At 35.2% G+C, this 19,343-nt stretch overlaps 1 protein-coding gene across 2 annotated transcripts; it reads right to left on the bottom strand.

Moving 5' to 3' along the window:
• Positions 1–403: 403 nt before the first annotated feature.
• On the bottom strand, positions 404–18,715 carry LOC137407390 (uncharacterized). Of its 2 annotated transcripts, none has more exons than XM_068094034.1 (10): positions 18,664–18,715; positions 10,352–10,508; positions 9,417–9,554; positions 7,843–7,959; positions 7,382–7,567; positions 5,833–6,333; positions 4,708–4,884; positions 3,641–3,802; positions 2,489–2,632; positions 404–1,011 (listed from the first exon to the last, which is right to left on the bottom strand). In XM_068094034.1, exons 2-10 carry the CDS (start codon positions 10,389–10,391, stop codon positions 659–661), a joined length of 1,818 nt encoding a protein of 605 aa, XP_067950135.1. In that variant the 5' UTR covers positions 10,392–10,508; positions 18,664–18,715; the 3' UTR covers positions 404–658. The 2 variants fall into 2 exon arrangements, with proteins under 2 accessions (XP_067950135.1, XP_067950136.1); XM_068094035.1 differs by lacking the exon at positions 18,664–18,715 and adding an exon at positions 16,900–16,971.
• Between the last annotated feature and the right edge of the window lie 628 nt (positions 18,716–19,343).

The raw sequence follows: 19,343 nt of genomic DNA, 5'->3' as shown, positions 1-19,343 counted from the left end.
ATAAGTACTTACGTATGTTTCGAACGTGCGATCGTTTGTACACCGGACTTATGTATCAACCTTGACCTCAGAAGTGAGCATATAACTCCGGAGAATGTTATCATTTTTAACAAATGGTTGCGAAATACCAAAACGCACTTATACATCAATTTATTGACAAAACCAAATGAGCAACGTTTTTGTTACTTTTCAAAGTGTTATCAGTTTTAGTACAGTACAACTCAAAGTATTATTACTACATACTGTTAGTAAGGTCTAAATAAAATATCAAAGTTATAGACATTGTTGTAAGCTAGATAGCTAATAGCTATTATCTGTAAGTAAATAATACAATATTATAATCTCCTGTATATCTACATTGTATATACTGTATATATACTGTATATGTATGCAGATACGTACATTTAGTGGCAAAATCAAGTTCTTTTTTATTGATTATCTACCTAAAAGTAATAAATGTGTTAGATCGATGAAACTTTTGATGAGTATGTGAACACTCAGTGAAGGGCTACAAAAATAATACAAGCTTGAATACTGCAAAATAATAATTATCTTTCAAGGCAAAACTAAATTATACATACAATACGTGTACAGCAATAAAGCATATTAATTTGAAATAATGCACGTGTAATTATCAACATAATGTCCAGATAGTCCATCATGATCCAGTCTGTAGTTTTAAAAGTTTTCGCTTTTCAAGTGCAGTTTGCCGTTTTCTTTCGATGGCTAGCAATGTCTTTTCATCTATTATTTGCATGTTGTCAGCTGATTGCTGTGTCTGATGGTTTAAGCCAGTACCAGTCTTGTTTCCTGACAGCTGCGGTATTGCAGAGCCACACGATATGGCTGTATCTGATGCTTGCTTAGCTTTACGGGGAGAATTTTGCTCCAAATCTTCAATAAGTGTATCGAGTACAATTTTGCCAGAGAAAGCAGAGCCCTGAGAGCCAAAGCTGGCTTGGGAAGATAACTCCTCCTTCACTAATACAGGCTTTCCAAGAGCTGATTTGTCTAAAATAGGCATGATAGGGTGCCATGTAAACCTAGACCACAGCGTACTAAATTGCATCATACAAACTAGGAGTAACCGAACTCCAACAATTTTGTCGAATACAAGCCTCTGTATGAATTAAAAGCGAACAGTTAAAAACTAGGAGTTGTCTACTATTTATATTGATCTGATGACCATAAACCGACCGATGTTTTGTCCATAGATACCTACATACAATAGATGATCTTACAACATAAATAATTCGTTTCAAGAAGCTATAGGAATTTTATGTTATACAAACAGTAAAATGCATGTAAACTGCCTAATCCATTCTAAGGTCGTTGTAAACTCAATCCTATGGTCAGTCAACAAGAAAAAAACTAACTTATTCTCTAATTTAATAAGTACAAAAGTTGTGTTATTAATAGTTTGTATTGAAGACTTTTCTCCTTTTTCCTACCACTTACACTTGGTTTAAAGTGCATGATCACGCTAATTTTACATTAAGTTAATGGGAGCGCACGACTTGAATGGCAATATAAACCGATTTTTTTTTATCTACATTTTGAAGAAAATAATTATATATTTCTAAAGTAAAATGATATAAAAATTTATATACATAAATCTCAATGTTTGTTCATCTGTTCATCCGTCTGTCCAGTTATAGCAATAAAGTTTTAAGAATGGGAAATCTGCAGTAAACTGAATTTGAACTCACAACCCCCAGCTCGGTGGACATCCATTTATCTAATACACTATGCTGTCCAACTGGCTATACCAGGGAATAAATTGGGCATACCAAAGGCATACCAGAAGAAAAATCCGTCAAGTCATACCAGAAGAAAAATGCATGCCGCCAATACAAGAAGAAAAATGCTTAAACTCATATAACCGACAAGACTATTTCTATTAGTATAAATCTGTAGTAGGCACTGCAGCCGGTACGGCATGAATTACACAGAAATAAACACAGTAACGGAAATAAACACAGTACACAGAAATAAACAAACACCTTCATTTAAAAGCTACAATGGTGAATGTTATTTAAAAGTAAATTTTCTGTACAAAAACTTTTTTTATTAGCAACGCCGACCATTAATCTAGTCTTTACTATAATAAGAGTGGTGCCTGTCCAATTTTTCGAAGCTAGGGTGAAAGTGTAAACAGAAGCCATCTTGTATAACTACGTCCCATTTGAGCCATTTTGGAAAGAGATTCTAATCTACGGCGGTCTCGTGTGGCTGCGATTAACTATTCATTTTGAGCTTTTAAGAGCTTGTAACCACATTTCCACATATTTTGCACCTACAACACAGCAGAGTAAGACATGGTGAATTTTTTTGATACCAAATAACTGTAATGTGAATTTTGTTGCAAGTCAACCTTTAAGAATTCATAATAGGTAAAGTTATTTCAATGCAAACAGTTGAATATAAAGACTGAGATAAATACTTAGACCACCATACGATTGGACTATATAGGTTCGTAACCACCTACTCTCTTTGTTGGAGAGCGACGAGCCACAGCTGAGGCGATCAACTTGTGTGGCAAACTCAGCACTAACTGAAGTCTTATCGTGATTACCAGAAATTCTGCGTTGTCGAAGTGACCCGCTCATACCAGTGGATCGATCGCAATTCTCTACAAGTGTACGATGAGGATCTATAGGTCAGAGCAGAATAATAGACTAAATAATACAGAATTAAAACATAAAACAGGTTTTCTAGACTCTATGGTTATTACTATGTTAAAGTAATAGTCAATGTTGACAATATCATGTTGACAATAAGAGAGTTCAACAAGCCAATCCTTTGGGCTTTATTCAAAACATGAGAACCACAACTGTAAAATGAGGATTTGTTTGTATACAAAGAATTCATACACACGTACCATGGTGATTTGCTTATGAACAATAACAAACAGGTTGTACAAGACGCAAGGAATATCATCTGTTACAAAAGCAGTCTCAACACACATGCTCATAAAGCAGAAATATCACTACATGTGAGAGACCATAGGTTAAACTTGTGTAATCTGAAAAAGGACATCATCCTGAGACACTTGACGCAAACATTAGATATAATCTACTTACAGAGTACAGTGCACTCTCAGAACACAATAACCCTGATATAAGATTATTTCACCTTACTAAATAGAATATGATGACTTTTTCACCTCACCATACGAATATTATTTCACCATACGAATTCAACAAAATTTTTGACCGAGTTCAAATTTGGCAGTTAGTGTGCGTATTACGTACGTCAAAATAACAAAGACACCAAAATGTTGTTCGTCGAAACTATTTTCAAAACGGATCAAAATCCTATCCTGAGGATGTACTACATGGGCTAAAACTGTAAATACAAAATGAAGCTTTAGATATCTTAGAAATATACTTACTACACTAAATAGTATTAATACACAGCACAGAAACCTACCCAAATATATGCACCTATTACAGCTAGTCTCCAGAAATTATCCTCACTTGTAGCTAGGAGCGGACAAGGAGGAAGTTACCTATAGCTAACGTTTGTATTACCAATAGACTCGCGCTCGCTACAAATAAACCTCCCTAATCTCAGGCTTGGGCATATGATGACAGCCTATGGATAAAAATCTATAAAAGGAACAGACTTCTTAAACTACCTTCTCTGTGTTTTTGTAGTTTTTCAGCAGCCAGACGTCTTTTCTCTTCAATGAGTTGCTCGAGAGTTTTTTCTGGACCAATAGTTGACTGGCTGGTGGCTGATTGGACAGACTGGGAGGCCATAGCAGCATTGTCCAATGACTTGTGTCTAATCAGTGAGCCTGGGATGAATATGAGAATCTCACAATGAATAAATGTAAAAGGTGCTTTAGGCGTGCAGTCGTAAAACTATTCATCCAGCAAAGAGTATTTAACTAATATAACTGGTCAAAAGGGATTGAGTGGCTCAAACTAAGCACACATTGGATATACATGTTATCGCATTATGATTAGATTTCAGACCACAACAATAAATAAATACTTTAAGGTTCATTGTGCTAGGCTGTTAATGTACATAATATTATATCTTATACCACATACACCCGCAGGTTATAAAAACGTTGTAGTTTCATCTCGTGCGATAGTGCTGAAGCTCCGAACTCTCCGACAAATATGCTTACTCCGTGGATAAATAAAATTTCATTGATGCTATAACGTTAAAAAGCGGATAAGTTATGGCTTGAGTATAAGTAATACAAGAAATAAATAAAAATTGTGTGAAACGTTCATCAAAAAAATTTGATTTGTGTGTAACTGAATGGCCAAAACCGTAATGCATTCAACCAAGTAGCAGCCACGCAAGAGCTAGGATTTGTTGGTACATGTAAGTTTCATTGCCGGGGGTTTGGGCATGAAGAAATGTGAACAAAAAACAAAATGTTTTATGTAACCAAGTAAAGGTCCAGTCTTAAGAGGTCAAGTTGATAAAAGCTGAGCTGTTTGCCAACATGTTTGGCTACGAGTGCTGAGAAGAGCATAGTACTCAAAAATGAGCAAGCACCAGAGCTTCATATATTAGCCAATCTGCGCTAAACATTTCTAAACATTAAAAATATATATTTTAATTTTTTTAGCTAGTAAGCGTAGTCTTATTTACCAGGATCGTGCATATCCATAGATTGTAGATCATGAGGAATTGTGCTCTCCTGCGCACTGTTAGACCAACTCACCTTAAGGAAATGCTTACCTTTCCTACTCTTGAGTCTGCTTAGAGCAAGCTTTCGCTTTTCTTCGATGAGATCAGAAAATTTGACTGGAAGTTCGGGTTGACTACTGTTGGCAGGTGCTTTGTCTCTACTTGGGAGAGGAGACCTCATGGCACTGTCATGCGAGCTGTACCGACGGAGAGGTGTGCCAGGGGACCCTACCGCATTACAATCAATGCATCAAGTTGACAAGCATAATTGCTAGCATAATCTGAGGCTTCAAGAATGAGAGATAAACATTCAAACTAGTATTACATAATATTGTAATGTTTCAGATTGATTTGTATTCAACCTAATATTTTGAGTTGTTTTTAGTTTTATCCAGCATTAAGCCTAATTTAACTATACCAAACACATCTATACATCTCTAGTAATAAATCCCACTCGGTTGTGTTCGTCTGTGTAATCGCTATGCATTTCCACATTATTTGGCCAATTTAGTATAAACTTCACATGCATATGCTCTGTGCTATTTGTCAGGTTGGCACAAATAATTGATTTGAAAATTTAAATTCCAAAACTCTGTCTGGTTCCTGAGAACCAGCTTCTTAAACACCCATTTGATTATAAACTCAAGGACCTTCACATACATTAAGGATAATTGCACTTAATGTACATGTTCATAGATTGTCGTTGTAAAAGCAGTGCAACATTTTCGTTGAAAATATAGATACACGTGTGCTGCAGGCTATCTGATCGTAAATGACGAAATCCTGGGCAATGCAAAACTAAAGCGTTTAATTAAACGTCGAATAAAAAATTACAATGCATGAATGTAAAATAAATGAACTCTACCGATTGTCAATAAGGAACAATAAAATAAGCATTTAATTTGTCATGACCTTCTCTTTGGCTAGTAAAGTATGCTAAATTGGAGCACATAACTTTTACCGTTCACAATAGCTTGGTTTTTGCAGTAGTAATTCTACACTTTTCCATTGTATTTCTTATTTTCGGTATATACTCTTAAAACTGGCTTTATTTCCAAAATAAATAATTCATCGCATGAAGTTTCATGTTGTGATGATAATGATTGTCACATCTAGAATATTACTGTATTCCTTTGATGTCAAAATAAAACTGATAATAATGGCTCTAGCAATTACCTCTGCGTCTCATTTTCATTGTGGCAGGAACATTAGGAGGAGTCTTCGCTTCTTGTTTAATGACTGGTAAGAGAGAAGGTAAATTAATATCAGCGCTTGAGGGCTTTTTGTCGCTAGAGACGACTTGTGCCTTGGAAAGGGAAACCTGTGATCCCTGGGAATTGCCTGTATTAATTACATTAGCTGGACACTTTGTGTTGCCAGAGAATGGAGCATTTTCCTCATCTGGCTCAGTGTCACTGAGAGTAAAGTCAGTGGTAAAGCCATCTAAGCTGTCACTGAAAAGGCTACTGTTCGCTTCCAATTTGATATAATTCTGTGAACTAGAGCGGCTGCTGCCTGGTTTAAAAGCTGATGAAGGGTGGCTGCCCTTCTCACACTTGTCATCGGGAGACGCTAGAACAGCAGGTTTCTGCACTATCGCTGTATAAGGATGGGTAGAGGAAGACCGGGTTATTGGTGTGGTACAGAGCTCAGAAATTGGAGAGCTGGAGTTATTGTCTAAAATAGAGATAACGTAAGAAATATTTTTGGTTTTGGAGAGAAAATAGCTGCTCAAAAAAATGAAATAAAGAACTTTTCATATAAGAATAATTATCAACAGCAGAGCAGTACTATCTCCGCAATTGCTGTCATACTTGCTATATATATGTCAACATGTTCAGTTAAATGAACAACTTGCTATAATAGAAGCAGAGTTTGTATGGCCAAATGTAAAACAGAGTGTTTGTCTACAGTAAAACAGAGTGTTTGTCTACAGTAAAAAGGAGTGTTTGTCTAGAGTAAAACGTAGTGTTTGTCTACAGTAAAACAGAGTGTTTTTCTGCAGTAAAACAGAGTGTTTGTCTACAGTAAAACAGAGTGTTTGTCTACAGTAAAACAGAGTGTTTGTCTACAGTAAAACAGAGTGTTTGGCTACAGTGAAACAGGGTGTTTGTCTACAGTAAAACAGAGTGTTTGTCTACAATAAAACAAAGTATTTGCCTAAAGTAAAACAGAGTGTTAGTCTACAGTAAAACAGAGTGTTAGTCTACAGTAAAACAGAGTGTTTTTTCAGCTATATTATAAATCATATTAAGGAATGTCTGTACATCCCCATAAGTTAGCACTGTATGCCAATCAGAGTGAACAGACAGGGTTCCTGGGGTCAAAGTTGCAAAAACTTGAAAAACTAATTACATGATTTTTGCTCGATTGAGTTTGAAGCAAGCAGAAGTTCAAATAAAGGTCTAACATGGCGAAAAGAATTATTTGCAAAATCACAACATCATTGATTAAAACTCTCTTACACCATGAACAGTTTAAGCGTATAGCAACATCATCACAACCAGTAACCACATTCATTCGCAGCCTTATACCTAGTTGGATTAAATCTATTGTTAAAAAATTCAACCGATGATATGGATTCTAAAGCTATAATAAGATTTTCTTGAGGTTGCCACAATCATGCGATTATTGAATGGTATCAGAATGAGGAAGGTAGCATTGAAGATATATCACAATATTAACGTTTGTTTTTAGGGCTGCCATAGAAACAAACTGAACAAACCTTCAAGCTCCGAGACCATGGTAAACATTTTATCAAGCCAATCTGGTTTGTTCTTGTTATCTGGAGTGCAATCATTTTGCATGAGCTGCCCCCGTCGGGCTTGCTGGTTCTTCCAGATTCCTGCTAGGTAGTTTGTGGAGACAGGCTCACTCTCCCGCACATCCATCGTTGCATTAGCTATTATCCCTGCACATTCAGATTTGAGTGTTAAAAGACTCTAGTTTACATTTTATACTCCAAATTAACACAAACCACATTAATTTAAACTTTGCAATTCTGTATGACGCATGCAAGCAATTCCTACTCATTATAACTATACCAGCGCCTTTATGTATACCAGTACATAACTTATATCTGGCTATACTACTGCGCATGTGGGCCCTCATTGCACCTTTCTTTTTTTCTATTTCTCGCTGTTACACGCTTTTTCAATAAGATAAAAAACAAACGTTTTGACAAACCTCCATAGTCACGGGACCGTGCATCCACCTGTAAGGGGCTGGTTATCATCTGCGGCTGCCATGACACCCGGGGGAGGCCATTGCTAAGGAAGCCACACACTTCCTGACTCAACAACTCTGCAAAGTGTGCAGGTATTTGTACCCAAATAAGAAAGTTTATGAGATACGGATAAACTAGAGACTGAATATTCATGGATATGTATAGCTACATCAGAAATACTAGATTTCACTTGTTGAATATATTACTCTGAATACGCAACAGAAACATTTTGTGAGGCACACATTCAGGGGAATATTACTCAAGGAAAAGAATGACACTAATGATAATATATAATAATACAATATATTAGATATAATAATTATACTATTATTAGACAATGTGATAAATAAATGCATACACTAGACAAATATTTACATTGGTTAACACTCGGGTGACCTCTATAACAAATTATTATGTAACTTTATTAATTTGATTTTCTGTAAGTCCTTGTATTTACCTCTGCATCCTGAACACACTACATCTATATTAATCAAGCTTGCCCAGTATAACAGAGCTGAACGGTAATGAATCATACAAGCATTAAATGAAAATGTTAAAAATACACCAAGCATGTTTGACTGTTACTAGGAGCTAAAGCAAGCTCTTTCAACAGGAACTGCATTACATATATCTTACTATTTATATTACACAGAGCTACAATGATGTGAAGAATGTGAATTCGAAGGGAGAGTGTGATGCAACTATTAAGCACTGATGCTAACCAAACATGTAAAACACACACACACACACATACACATATATACATACACATATATACACCTATATATACAAACGCACTTACATACACCTATATACACAAACGCACCTACATGCACACACACATATATATACAAACGGGCCTATATACATACACATATATACACCTATATATACAAAACGCACCTATGTACATACACATATATACACCTATATATACAAACGCACCTACATGCACACACAGATATATACAAACGGGCCTATATACATACACATATATACACCTATATATACAAACGCACCTACATACATACACATATATACAGCTATATATACACAAATGCACCTATACACACACATATGAATACTTGCATACACAGATAAAAACAAATGCATACACAAATAAATACATATATACATACATATATGCATATACACATACATATATGAGTATATAAATGTGTATATACATGCGTGTGTATATATATACATACATATATACACATATATATATATATATATATATATATATATACATATACGTAGTTATAGTTTTTCAAAAAACTCAAAGGAGTGAATGCGGGCAAAGACACAAGGCCTTTTGAGTAGAATAGGTCTTTTGGGTAGCTATAAAAAAGCTAGTGAACCACATAAGTGTTACCAAGCCATGAGCTTTGCTCATTGACCATAGCCCATCTCATAGACCTCGAAATAACTTATGTGAAAGTCTGCAAGACCTAAATTCTAGCACATATGGAATAGCTTTAAAACTTATTCTGAAACAAATCTAATTTAGTCTTGAGACTTGGGATTTTACCTTCAAAGTCAGGTTTTGGACTAGAACCTTGTGTCTCGTTTGTCGAGTCCTGCTCCTCATTTGCAACTTTGGCTTTCTTGCTGATTGGAAACGTGGATTTATTTTTTGTGTCTTTTCCCGAAGCAAGTTTCCTGCGCACTAAAAGAAATACTACCTACATTGATGAACTTATGTATTGACAATTGAACACTAGCTTACTAAAAGCCTTTCCATGGCGACAGATATAATTATTTTCCAGGAGTAAGTTATGTTAAGAAACATATAAGTTATGAGGAAGTTTAAAGAGACGCCAGGCGAATGAATATAATCAGTCAGAAAATGACATAAATATACAGTAACAGCTCACTTTTCGCGGTTAAGGGTGATCGGTGTCCCCGTGATAAGTGAAAATCCGGAAAAAAAAAACTTCATAATTTTTGAAGTATATGTATATGTCAATCAAGTAAACTGAAGTTATCTAGTTCGACTTCCAGTTTATATTTCAACTTTAGTTCCAGTATTTTAAGTCAGATAATGCATTTATGTAGTACTGGCTTAGTTTGGACTTCATCTGGTCTGTATGCTCGTACTTTTGCTTAACTGAGTTTGTTGTGAGAAGGAAGTCACATGTTTTTAATTTATGAAATTTATGCATTTTAGTACATTTATGTGTTTTATTCGTTTTAATGTATTGCTTTAATTAATTTTCTTTAAATTTTTGTTTTCAAATGAACATTTTTTAACCACGAATAGCTGAAACGAGAAAGGTGAGCAGCCAACTAGCGAGGGATTACTGTAATTAGCACAGATGTTAGTCAGCTTTGATCTGACTCACAGCATTGATCTTAACAATACATACATAGCATTAGAATATTAAATTAATTAATTGATAATTAAATTTAATTCATTAATTTAATTAAATTTTAAATCACCATGAAAGTAAGGATTTTTCTCACCCGTTCGTTTATTTTCTCTTACAGGTGTCTTGCTCAGCATCGTCAGGCATTTCTGTCAGAAAGAGAGATACTCTAATCTTTCCTGAGAATAAACTGCTGCATATCAGATGTGCGCAAGAATGCGACAGGATGTCTCCTTATTGTTAATTTTGGTGAGCTAAAATTTAAAAAAAAAAGATTATTTCCAAAGCACTCTACAGTGCACCCTCAGGATACAATTACCTTGATATACAATTTTTTCACCTTACAAAGGGAACATGATGATTTTTTTCACCTCATCATACAAATCTTATTTCACCATTTGAATTTAAAGGTTGACCTGCAACAAAATTCACGTTATAGTTATTTGGTACCAAAAGATTCACCATGTCTAAAGGTACGGCCACACGTAACGAATCTTTTGTTCATTCTGACCGAAGTCACGAAATGAACGAAAAACACAGAATTATTCGGCTGAAATTCACAGAATTGTCTGAGCTGTGCATGCACATCGAATCGTAGATGAAACGATTTTAATTGGCTAAACAAAATATTAGCGAGCACGATTCTAGCAGCTTTTGATATTTATATAGTTCAAGGCAAATAGCGCAACTCGCAAAAAATGCTAACGCAGTTTGCCACAGTGAATACAATGCAACTGACTTAATTGCGGTAAAGATGGCAACTCCTTTTACAACGGAACTTTTGCTAATAAAAAGAAATTAATATTGTTAAAAAAGAAACGATTTGTAGCCATGCTGTTCGAACAATAAAGAACCAACAATAGCGCAATCGAGTCAGTTGCATCATATTTACTATGGCATATTGCGTTAGTATTTTTCTTGTGTGTCGTCTTTTGGTTTTGGACTATATAAATTGCAAAAGCTGCTAGAATCGTGCTCGCTAATAATTTGTTTAGCCAATTAAAAGCGTTTCGTCGACAATTCGGTGTGCATGCACAGCTCAGACAATTCTGTGAATTTCAGCCGAACAATTTTGTGTTTTTCTTTGATTTCGGTCAGAAGGAACAAAAAATTTGTTACAAGTGGCTGTACCTTTATTCTGCTGTGTTGTAGGTGCAAAATATGTGCAAATGTAATTACAAGCTCTTAAACGCTCAAAAACGAAAAGCAGCTGTAGATTGGATTTTCTTTATTTCGATGACGTAGCCATGAAATTTGGTTATTGTCTTGTCACGTGATGTTCTTGATGCCGTCATCACGAAAACGCTGTAAATAAGATTCCCTTTCCAAAACAGCTCAAATGGGACGTAGTTGAACACGATGGCCTCTGTTTACACTTCCATGCAACCTCATTCGTCGAAATATTTTCAAAAATATACTTCACGTATTCAATAAAACCATGTCTATTGTCCTTACGTGTCTATTTCATCATCATTGTAATGCTGTCACTTTGAGCACTAATATCTCAAAAGCTACTGTAAAAATTTGTTTAATTTTTTAATCTTAGCTCAAAGGAGTGCATATCATCCTTTGATAAACATGACGAGCTTGTTGGTCACCTGTGATAGTCAAAAAATGCTGCAAAAGTTGTTCACACTATTTGGCAGGAAGTGTGGGTCACATGATCAGATTACAACTAAATGATTAAACCAGGCTGAAACGAAACTGTAAAGTAGCGAGTGTCTATATTTGAACCGAGTGTCCGATAGAACCCGAAGTGTATGTCATAAACTAGGACTTCAAGATGTTTTATATTGAGCTTTTTATTGGCCTTTAATTTCTTGTGATAACATCACGTGTTAAAACTATAATCACAATGTTTGACTACGTCATCGAAATAAAGTGATTCCAAACTACGGTGTTTTCGTGATAGCTGCGATTAACTGCTCGTTTTTGAGCTTTTAAGAGCTTGTAATCACATTTCCACATATTTTGCACCTACAACACAGCAGAGTACGACATGGTGAACCTTTCGATACCAAAAAACTGTAATGTGAAACTTGTTGCAAGTAAACCTTTAACAAAAGTCTCACCAGAGTTTAAATTTGGCAGTCGGTGTGCTTATTACGTGCATCAAAATAGTAAAGTAGCTTAAATGCTGTTCGCTGAAAACATTTTCACAACACCTGAAAGAGACACGATGACCGATTTCTCTCAGTTCAGCAATTTTCATGTGTAGAACAATAATATTTTCCCTTTAATACCAGTAGCAAAGTTGGAGTTGCAATCCCTTCAAACAAAAATTCAGTAGTAAGACAACTTTCCTGAACCTGATAACAAACATCTAGCCTGGGCATGGCTTTCTTGGGGGATGGGGGGAGAAAGAGAGTCTGGGACACATAGCAACACCCGAGGAAGACAACTCTAAAAGTCAACTTCTGCAGTCGCTAATATCACAATTATTATTTCCGAAGGAGTATCATGTGACGGTCTTATTTATGATCTACGAGAGTATTATGTATTATTTTTAATCTGAATTGGCAGCAAACAAACGCTGGTTGGTAAGTATGAAATGTTGGTTGCATAATAAATCAATCACGGGAGATATATTATTTCATATGTTTAATTAACTATGTTTTGATTTAATTATAATAAAAAATTAAATCAATTAAATAAAAAATTTTCACAATAACAATACAAACATAGCAAACGAATAGCAATAGAACAACAAAAATGAATCGCACGCTGCTAGTAAAAGAAAAGTTAATCTAATAAAAATTAACCTCAGCTTTATTTTACGGGCGAGTATTATGATTACTCGCGACAGTTATTATGAACAACTCAGACCTACCACTGCAAAACGGTGCCATTTGAAGGCAAATACTCTTTGCGAAGCCAGTAGGAAGAACTATAAATTGGTCAAAACCTGTGATAGTATGTTGTAAAGCTTGAGATTGTTCTGGTCTCAGTGTGACTATGCCTAGCTTTGATAGATGATTTTTGAATCGCTCCATTTTTTTATCCGTATATGAAATGAAACTGCAAACGTTAAAACGCAAGAGAATAGTAACCTATGGTTCTTGTCGTTTTGTTATCAAACGGGGTATTACATAACTATCCAGCCTATCAAAAACAAAGCTTTTTACTAGATCAAGTCACGTGACCGTGACGATAGGCTTTTAAACACGCCATATCTAATACATCATGAGATCTGAATCTATCACCGCGCTTCCATTAGTATCAGTCTGAGCGTCATATGTAACATACAGTCAAACATGGATAACTCGAACTTCAAGGGACCGAGCAAAAGTGTTCGAATTATCAGAGCGTTCAAGTTATCAGAGCACTGTCACAAGTCCATATATTTACTTATTTATTAGTAGATACATGTACATATACAAACTATAATATAAATCAAAAGCACAAATGGCTTGTTTCAAATTAAATGCTTCTAATGTAAAGTTTAAAACGTTTTCATGAAAAAGTATAGAGATTTTTCTATCACTTGAGATTGGTTTGTTGTTTGAGGTGATGTTATTGCCAGGACGTTTTTCAGATTGACATTGGCAAAACTTGATCGTTGTTGAAATGCTCAAAAGAAAAGACATTTTTTTCTTTTGGGGTTTTACCCACGATCAATTTTGCCGTTTCTTCTTGAAGTTTATGCAGATTACCTTACTTTACCTGGGATTCGTTAAGAGCAACACTCCGAGGCAGTTCAATTAGAAGTTTTACGAGGTTTTACGGTACATTCTATATCACTCACGCTTTTTTAATAGATACTTATTGAATGTACACACGTATTCTGTGTTTAGGTCAAACGATGAATAGTTTTTTGTAGCTCAGACAACGTATACGTTTAATTACACCAATTTTAAGACGTTTTAAACATTCAACATTCCGACGTTGATTCAACACGGAATCAACGTCGGAAAACTATTCATCACGGGCTAGCCGGGTCACGCACTCAAGGATTTTCGCCACGCACATACAAAACAACATGCGATTTTTGTTTTGTATGTGCGTGGCGAAAATCCTTGCGCGCGTGACCCGGCTAGCTCGTGCTATTTATCGTATCGCAGTATAAATCAATTTTCACCAAACTTTTAGAAAAGTCGTTGACAAAAATATTTTGCCGATGGTGGTAATAACGACGCTTATGAATTACGAAAAGATGAAGTTTACCTCTATGGCTTTGAATAAAGTGATTTTCTAAAGCGATAACAACCGTTTCGGTAGCCGTTGGGCAAAAAAACAGTTCGAATTAACAGTGTTGAGTTCGAGTTATCTATAGCAATTTATCATTACGTGGGAACGGACCAAAGGAAATGTTCGAATTAACCATGTGTTCGAGCTATCCGTGGACGAGTTATCCATGTTTGACTGTATGTCGCTCATTTTGCAGAAGTTATCTTACCTTTTTTTCGCTATGTGTCCCAGGCTCTCTTTCTCCCCTACCCCCCAAGAGAGCCATGCCCAGGCTAACAAACATCCATTATATTACGAAAACAGCACCATTCGGCTTTCTTGCCGAATTAGGTTGAAAAAGGTTTTAATGAGATCTGCTGAAATCATATTGAAAACGAAGCCAGAAATTAATAGGTGATAAATGTTTAGTGATAAAAAAATGAAATTCAGTAAAATAGTTGAAAATGCATACTAAAGCTTAGCTTTAAGTCTGGGTGTTTAGTAAGATAAACTTATTTAACCCTTTCACTGCCATCCATACACGAATTTAGCTATCGGCCTACCGCCAGCCATTTTACAGAAAATTGCCGATTTTCTTTCATGATATGTATACAATACTTTTCCACTTCAAACTCAATGTAGAACATTTTTGTTCGATATTTTATTTTTCCAACATGTTAACAAACACTGCTATGCAAAAAATTCAATGTATCTATATACTTTGTGCATTGACAAAGCTTTGTGAAGCTACGATCGCTACGAAGCTAAAACGATCCTCTACAATGTTCCTTACCCTTATAAAACAATTACTTTATCACCATCGGAGTCGGTGCTGCAACTTTAATTATCTGTGTAATCACTAAGATCTGAATAGTAATCGGCTATAATGTCATCAACATAAGTAATTCTCTATTTTCTAATTCGGGAGGTACTTACGAAAGCCATAATAACACTAGATAGCTCGAACATGAGAAAGAAAAAGTGTTCGTTTTCAAGTTGGAAATTTCCAAACAAAAATTTAAAACTGCTTCGTTAGTTTAAGATAATTTTATAAAGCAATATTTGGACAACACTGTAAACACCATAAAAGGCCTAAAGATCATTTTTTATGTTGTCAGCGAATAATAAAATTAAGCTACTACGCAATTGCTAGGAAATTTGCAAAAATGTGCATACGACAGTGAAAGGGTTAAGGTGAATTCAAAATTTATGTTATTTGTACCTCTGTCTTGAAGGTAAGAACTCTCTACAGGACGTGCTGCACATAGCACAGTGCAATGTTACATGTTCATGCAGATCATAACCTATAAATGCACTAAAGTTACTGGAGGTAACTATAGGTACCGTACTTTTCAGACTATAAACTGAACTCTTATAAGCCGCATCTGCTTTATTTTCCAAAAAATAATAATAAAACAATACATAGGCCGCACCTTTGTATAGGTCGCAGAACTCAGGACAGTGCTTTTTAACGCGGCAGCAACTTTGCTGTTTAAAACGAAACAGTGCCTAACGGCAATGTTTTGTATTAACCGATGCTTTTTAACCTAGTGTCTAACGGAACAGTACTGTTAGGCATTGTTTCGTATTTTCTTTCACCGCTAGAGGCACACTAACCGGAGATTCTGGTTAATGCGCCCTAACGATGAAAGAAAAAGCCACAGAATAGCTGCACCCTTATCTAAGCCACATGGCTCCAATCGTCAGAAAAAAGTACGGTACTAAGGTTAACATACTACTTTGCTACTATTTTAATATGTGCAGTATTTGTGTGAAATTTTGATGATTTTTACCAGGGGATGTTTACATTATATAAAATTACTATGGTTTTTATACCCCTCCATACGATTTGTTTACAATACGATGCCAAGTCTAGAGCGGATTAAAATCGCATCCTGAGGGTGCACTGTACTTCTAAATGTCACTAAACTAAAAATATTAGATAATAAATATCAGTCAAGAATGTAGAAATGTCAGTCTCATGAATGTAATATAATATCAAGTTTGTTTGTGAGAATAAATTTGATAATTCCTACATGCTGCATTCTTCATTCGTTTGTTCTCTGGCACTTCATGTGTCACTGGTAACCTTTAAGTTTTTACAAATTTATTCTACTCTGAGACTAGTGATGATCATATAATACTCAAAATGCGCCTTTAATTAACTCACAGAAAAAGATGATGCAAATGTATCGATTCTATGGCGTCACTTTCATAATGCTTTTAACAGCTGCAAGTTGGTACTTGTAGAAAACAACATAATAAAGTTCTGATCTGTCACATTTAATATAACAGTTTACGATTACTGTTGCAATTGTAAACTAGTTTGGGCTGCATTGAAGGGGAATCGCATGCAACTGCAACACACTATTAATTACCATAGTCTCACTTATGATGGCTAGCTTCAAAATTTATTTCATTGGTCACCTAATAACAGTCGCAAAAAATTAATGAAAATACAATAAAACTAATGTTGACCTTTTGCACTTTCAGTAAACTGAGATTTAGACTTGTCTTTTCTTGATCTGTGGAATTGAAAAATGACTGTAAAGAAGCAGATCTGACCAATAATAATTTACATATAATTATCAAGCACACTATGAAATAACTTCTCAAATCCACTTCCCTTTACAACATAAGCAAAACGTTGAAAGCTCATTTCGTACTAGAAAATATTTTTTGCTTATAGTTGAGGTTCACATTATGTCAATGAGACCGAAACATCCTTGCCTTCTTGGGACTCAATTGATAAAGCTATTAGCTCAAAGTGGGCTGCATGAAGTAAATAATAGAAATAGAGTATTTGTACTGTATAATTAAATAGCACTATACCGGCTTGTAGTATGTTGTATAGAAGTATTAGCAGAAGCAGATAGCATAATGGAGAAACACCCAAACACCAGTGACATACGAAATATTACAATGAGCACGGCACCTAACACATTAAAGGACCAGCAATAAAGACAGTCATCATATACTCATCTACAAGCAGCTTATAAACCTCCTGTAGAAGTAACCCATGAGGAAGGAGACATCAATTGACATGCCAGAAAACCCTTAAAAGATGTCAAACCTGTACCAGACACAACCAAGACAATTGGAGTTGGTCATTATTTCCTATCAATTCACTTCTATGACGTACTTAAGACAAGTTCACTTAATTGCTAACCCCCTGCAACATAAAGAACAGAAGCTGAGCTCCTAAACACCTTCTCACGGGCTAACAGAGACATCTATAAAAGAGAACAGCTCCAATGACTCAGCGTCTGTCACCCATTGATCTATCTATCTCTTTTTCAAAGACCTGTTGAGGCTCCCTCTGCCTGCTGAGGCGTGTTCCTCTGCCTTTGGAGCTTCCCTCTCTCTTCCCTCTGCCTCTAGAGCCCCTATCTTATTCCTACTTATGGAGTTTGCTTCTCCATCATCAGCTGATCCTCTTCTACTTACCTATCTCAACTACCGAGCCAATATATATTAGGACTGCCATGACTCTCACTTGACTGTTGAAACTCACAGCCATATGGACCGAGCAAGAAAACATAGACAACTGTTGGATTAAGGGTGTAACTTTTATAGGCTATTTTAACCTTTTGTCATCAATATCATTGTTTAGAATTTTGTTAGTTGCATATTTTTAATTATTGGAATTATAGAATAAAAAAGTACAATTTGCTTGTAAATACCAGTATTGCTTACACCTCCACTTGTATCTGAGCCAGTAACAATCAAATTAGTTCCCACATGACAAAGCAAAAGTACACAAATGGAACATAGTCAAAATAAAATGAAATGACAAAGAAAAGTCAACACTGATGTTTGTGTGGATTCGAATTAGTTACGCGTAACGTAATTTCTCCACATCCACCTATAACAACTAGGCACGATTCATGCTGGATCTATCCAGCCGAAGTTGCGAGGTAATATTTACGGTTGAAGTAACACTGTAGCAAACAGTCTGGCGGTTGTATTAAATTAATCTGAATCTTTCGCGTCAAAATATTAAAACCTTACTATTATATTCATGCGTGTGAAAACCAATACAGGGACATGCGAACATTCTTTGTAACTCATCTAGTGAAAGCGATTATAATATCTCAACGAATTAGAGCACTGCGAAGATCATATAAGCCATATCATGCTTTTGATTTTCAATCAAATTAGCAAGTATAAAACTATTCTGACAATAATCTCATAATCATAGAAAACAAAAAACTTTTAAAAAGTCGTTAGAGTGGACCAAACCTGCGAATCATTTTTCTTCTTGAAAAAGCAAAGATTTGGATCGCTAGCAAATATCCGCAAATTTGTGTATTCATCCGCAAAAAACTGCCGTAATATTTAGGTGAAACACATATTTCTATTATTAAATTTGTTTTGCTAAATAAAATATTTTCAACTTAAAAATAGCAATATTATTTTAAAACATTATGCTTATGTATTTTATTTTTTAGTATATTATGTTGCTTATATTTTGCTACGCCGTTTATTGTCGCCGTGAGTAAGAAGTCCATTATTAAACACAGGGTTGGATGAACATTTTGTCTTCTTATAGACCAAAGCTATATAAACACACTCTTTCTTTTGTTCAATGTTTCTCTTGGCAATTTATTCTCAAAAGTTTTTTCTTATTTACGATAAATTAATAAAAATTTTATAACATATTTCAAGATTAGGAAATGAAAAGAATTGCTCAATAGTTATAAACTGAAATTCACTAGCATATTGGAGAGCATAGATGATTTTACTTCTTAGCTATGAAATCAGTAAAACGCATTTTGTGATTTATTTTAAAATGAATATCAAATTATATCGTAGGAATTATGATTAACGTCTCTGCTTAGCGTTGACGAGGTCAACTCTGCCTCCGAGTGAGTCATGATGACTAATGTCTCGTTTCGTACTAACATAAATGTCCACATTCC

The sequence above is a fragment of the Watersipora subatra genome, chromosome 10 (genome assembly GCF_963576615.1).
Source record: "Watersipora subatra chromosome 10, tzWatSuba1.1, whole genome shotgun sequence".
Taxonomy (NCBI): domain Eukaryota; kingdom Metazoa; phylum Bryozoa; class Gymnolaemata; order Cheilostomatida; family Watersiporidae; genus Watersipora; species Watersipora subatra.
Note: the sequence above shows the minus strand (reverse complement) of the source record. Positions and strands in the feature narration are given on the sequence as shown.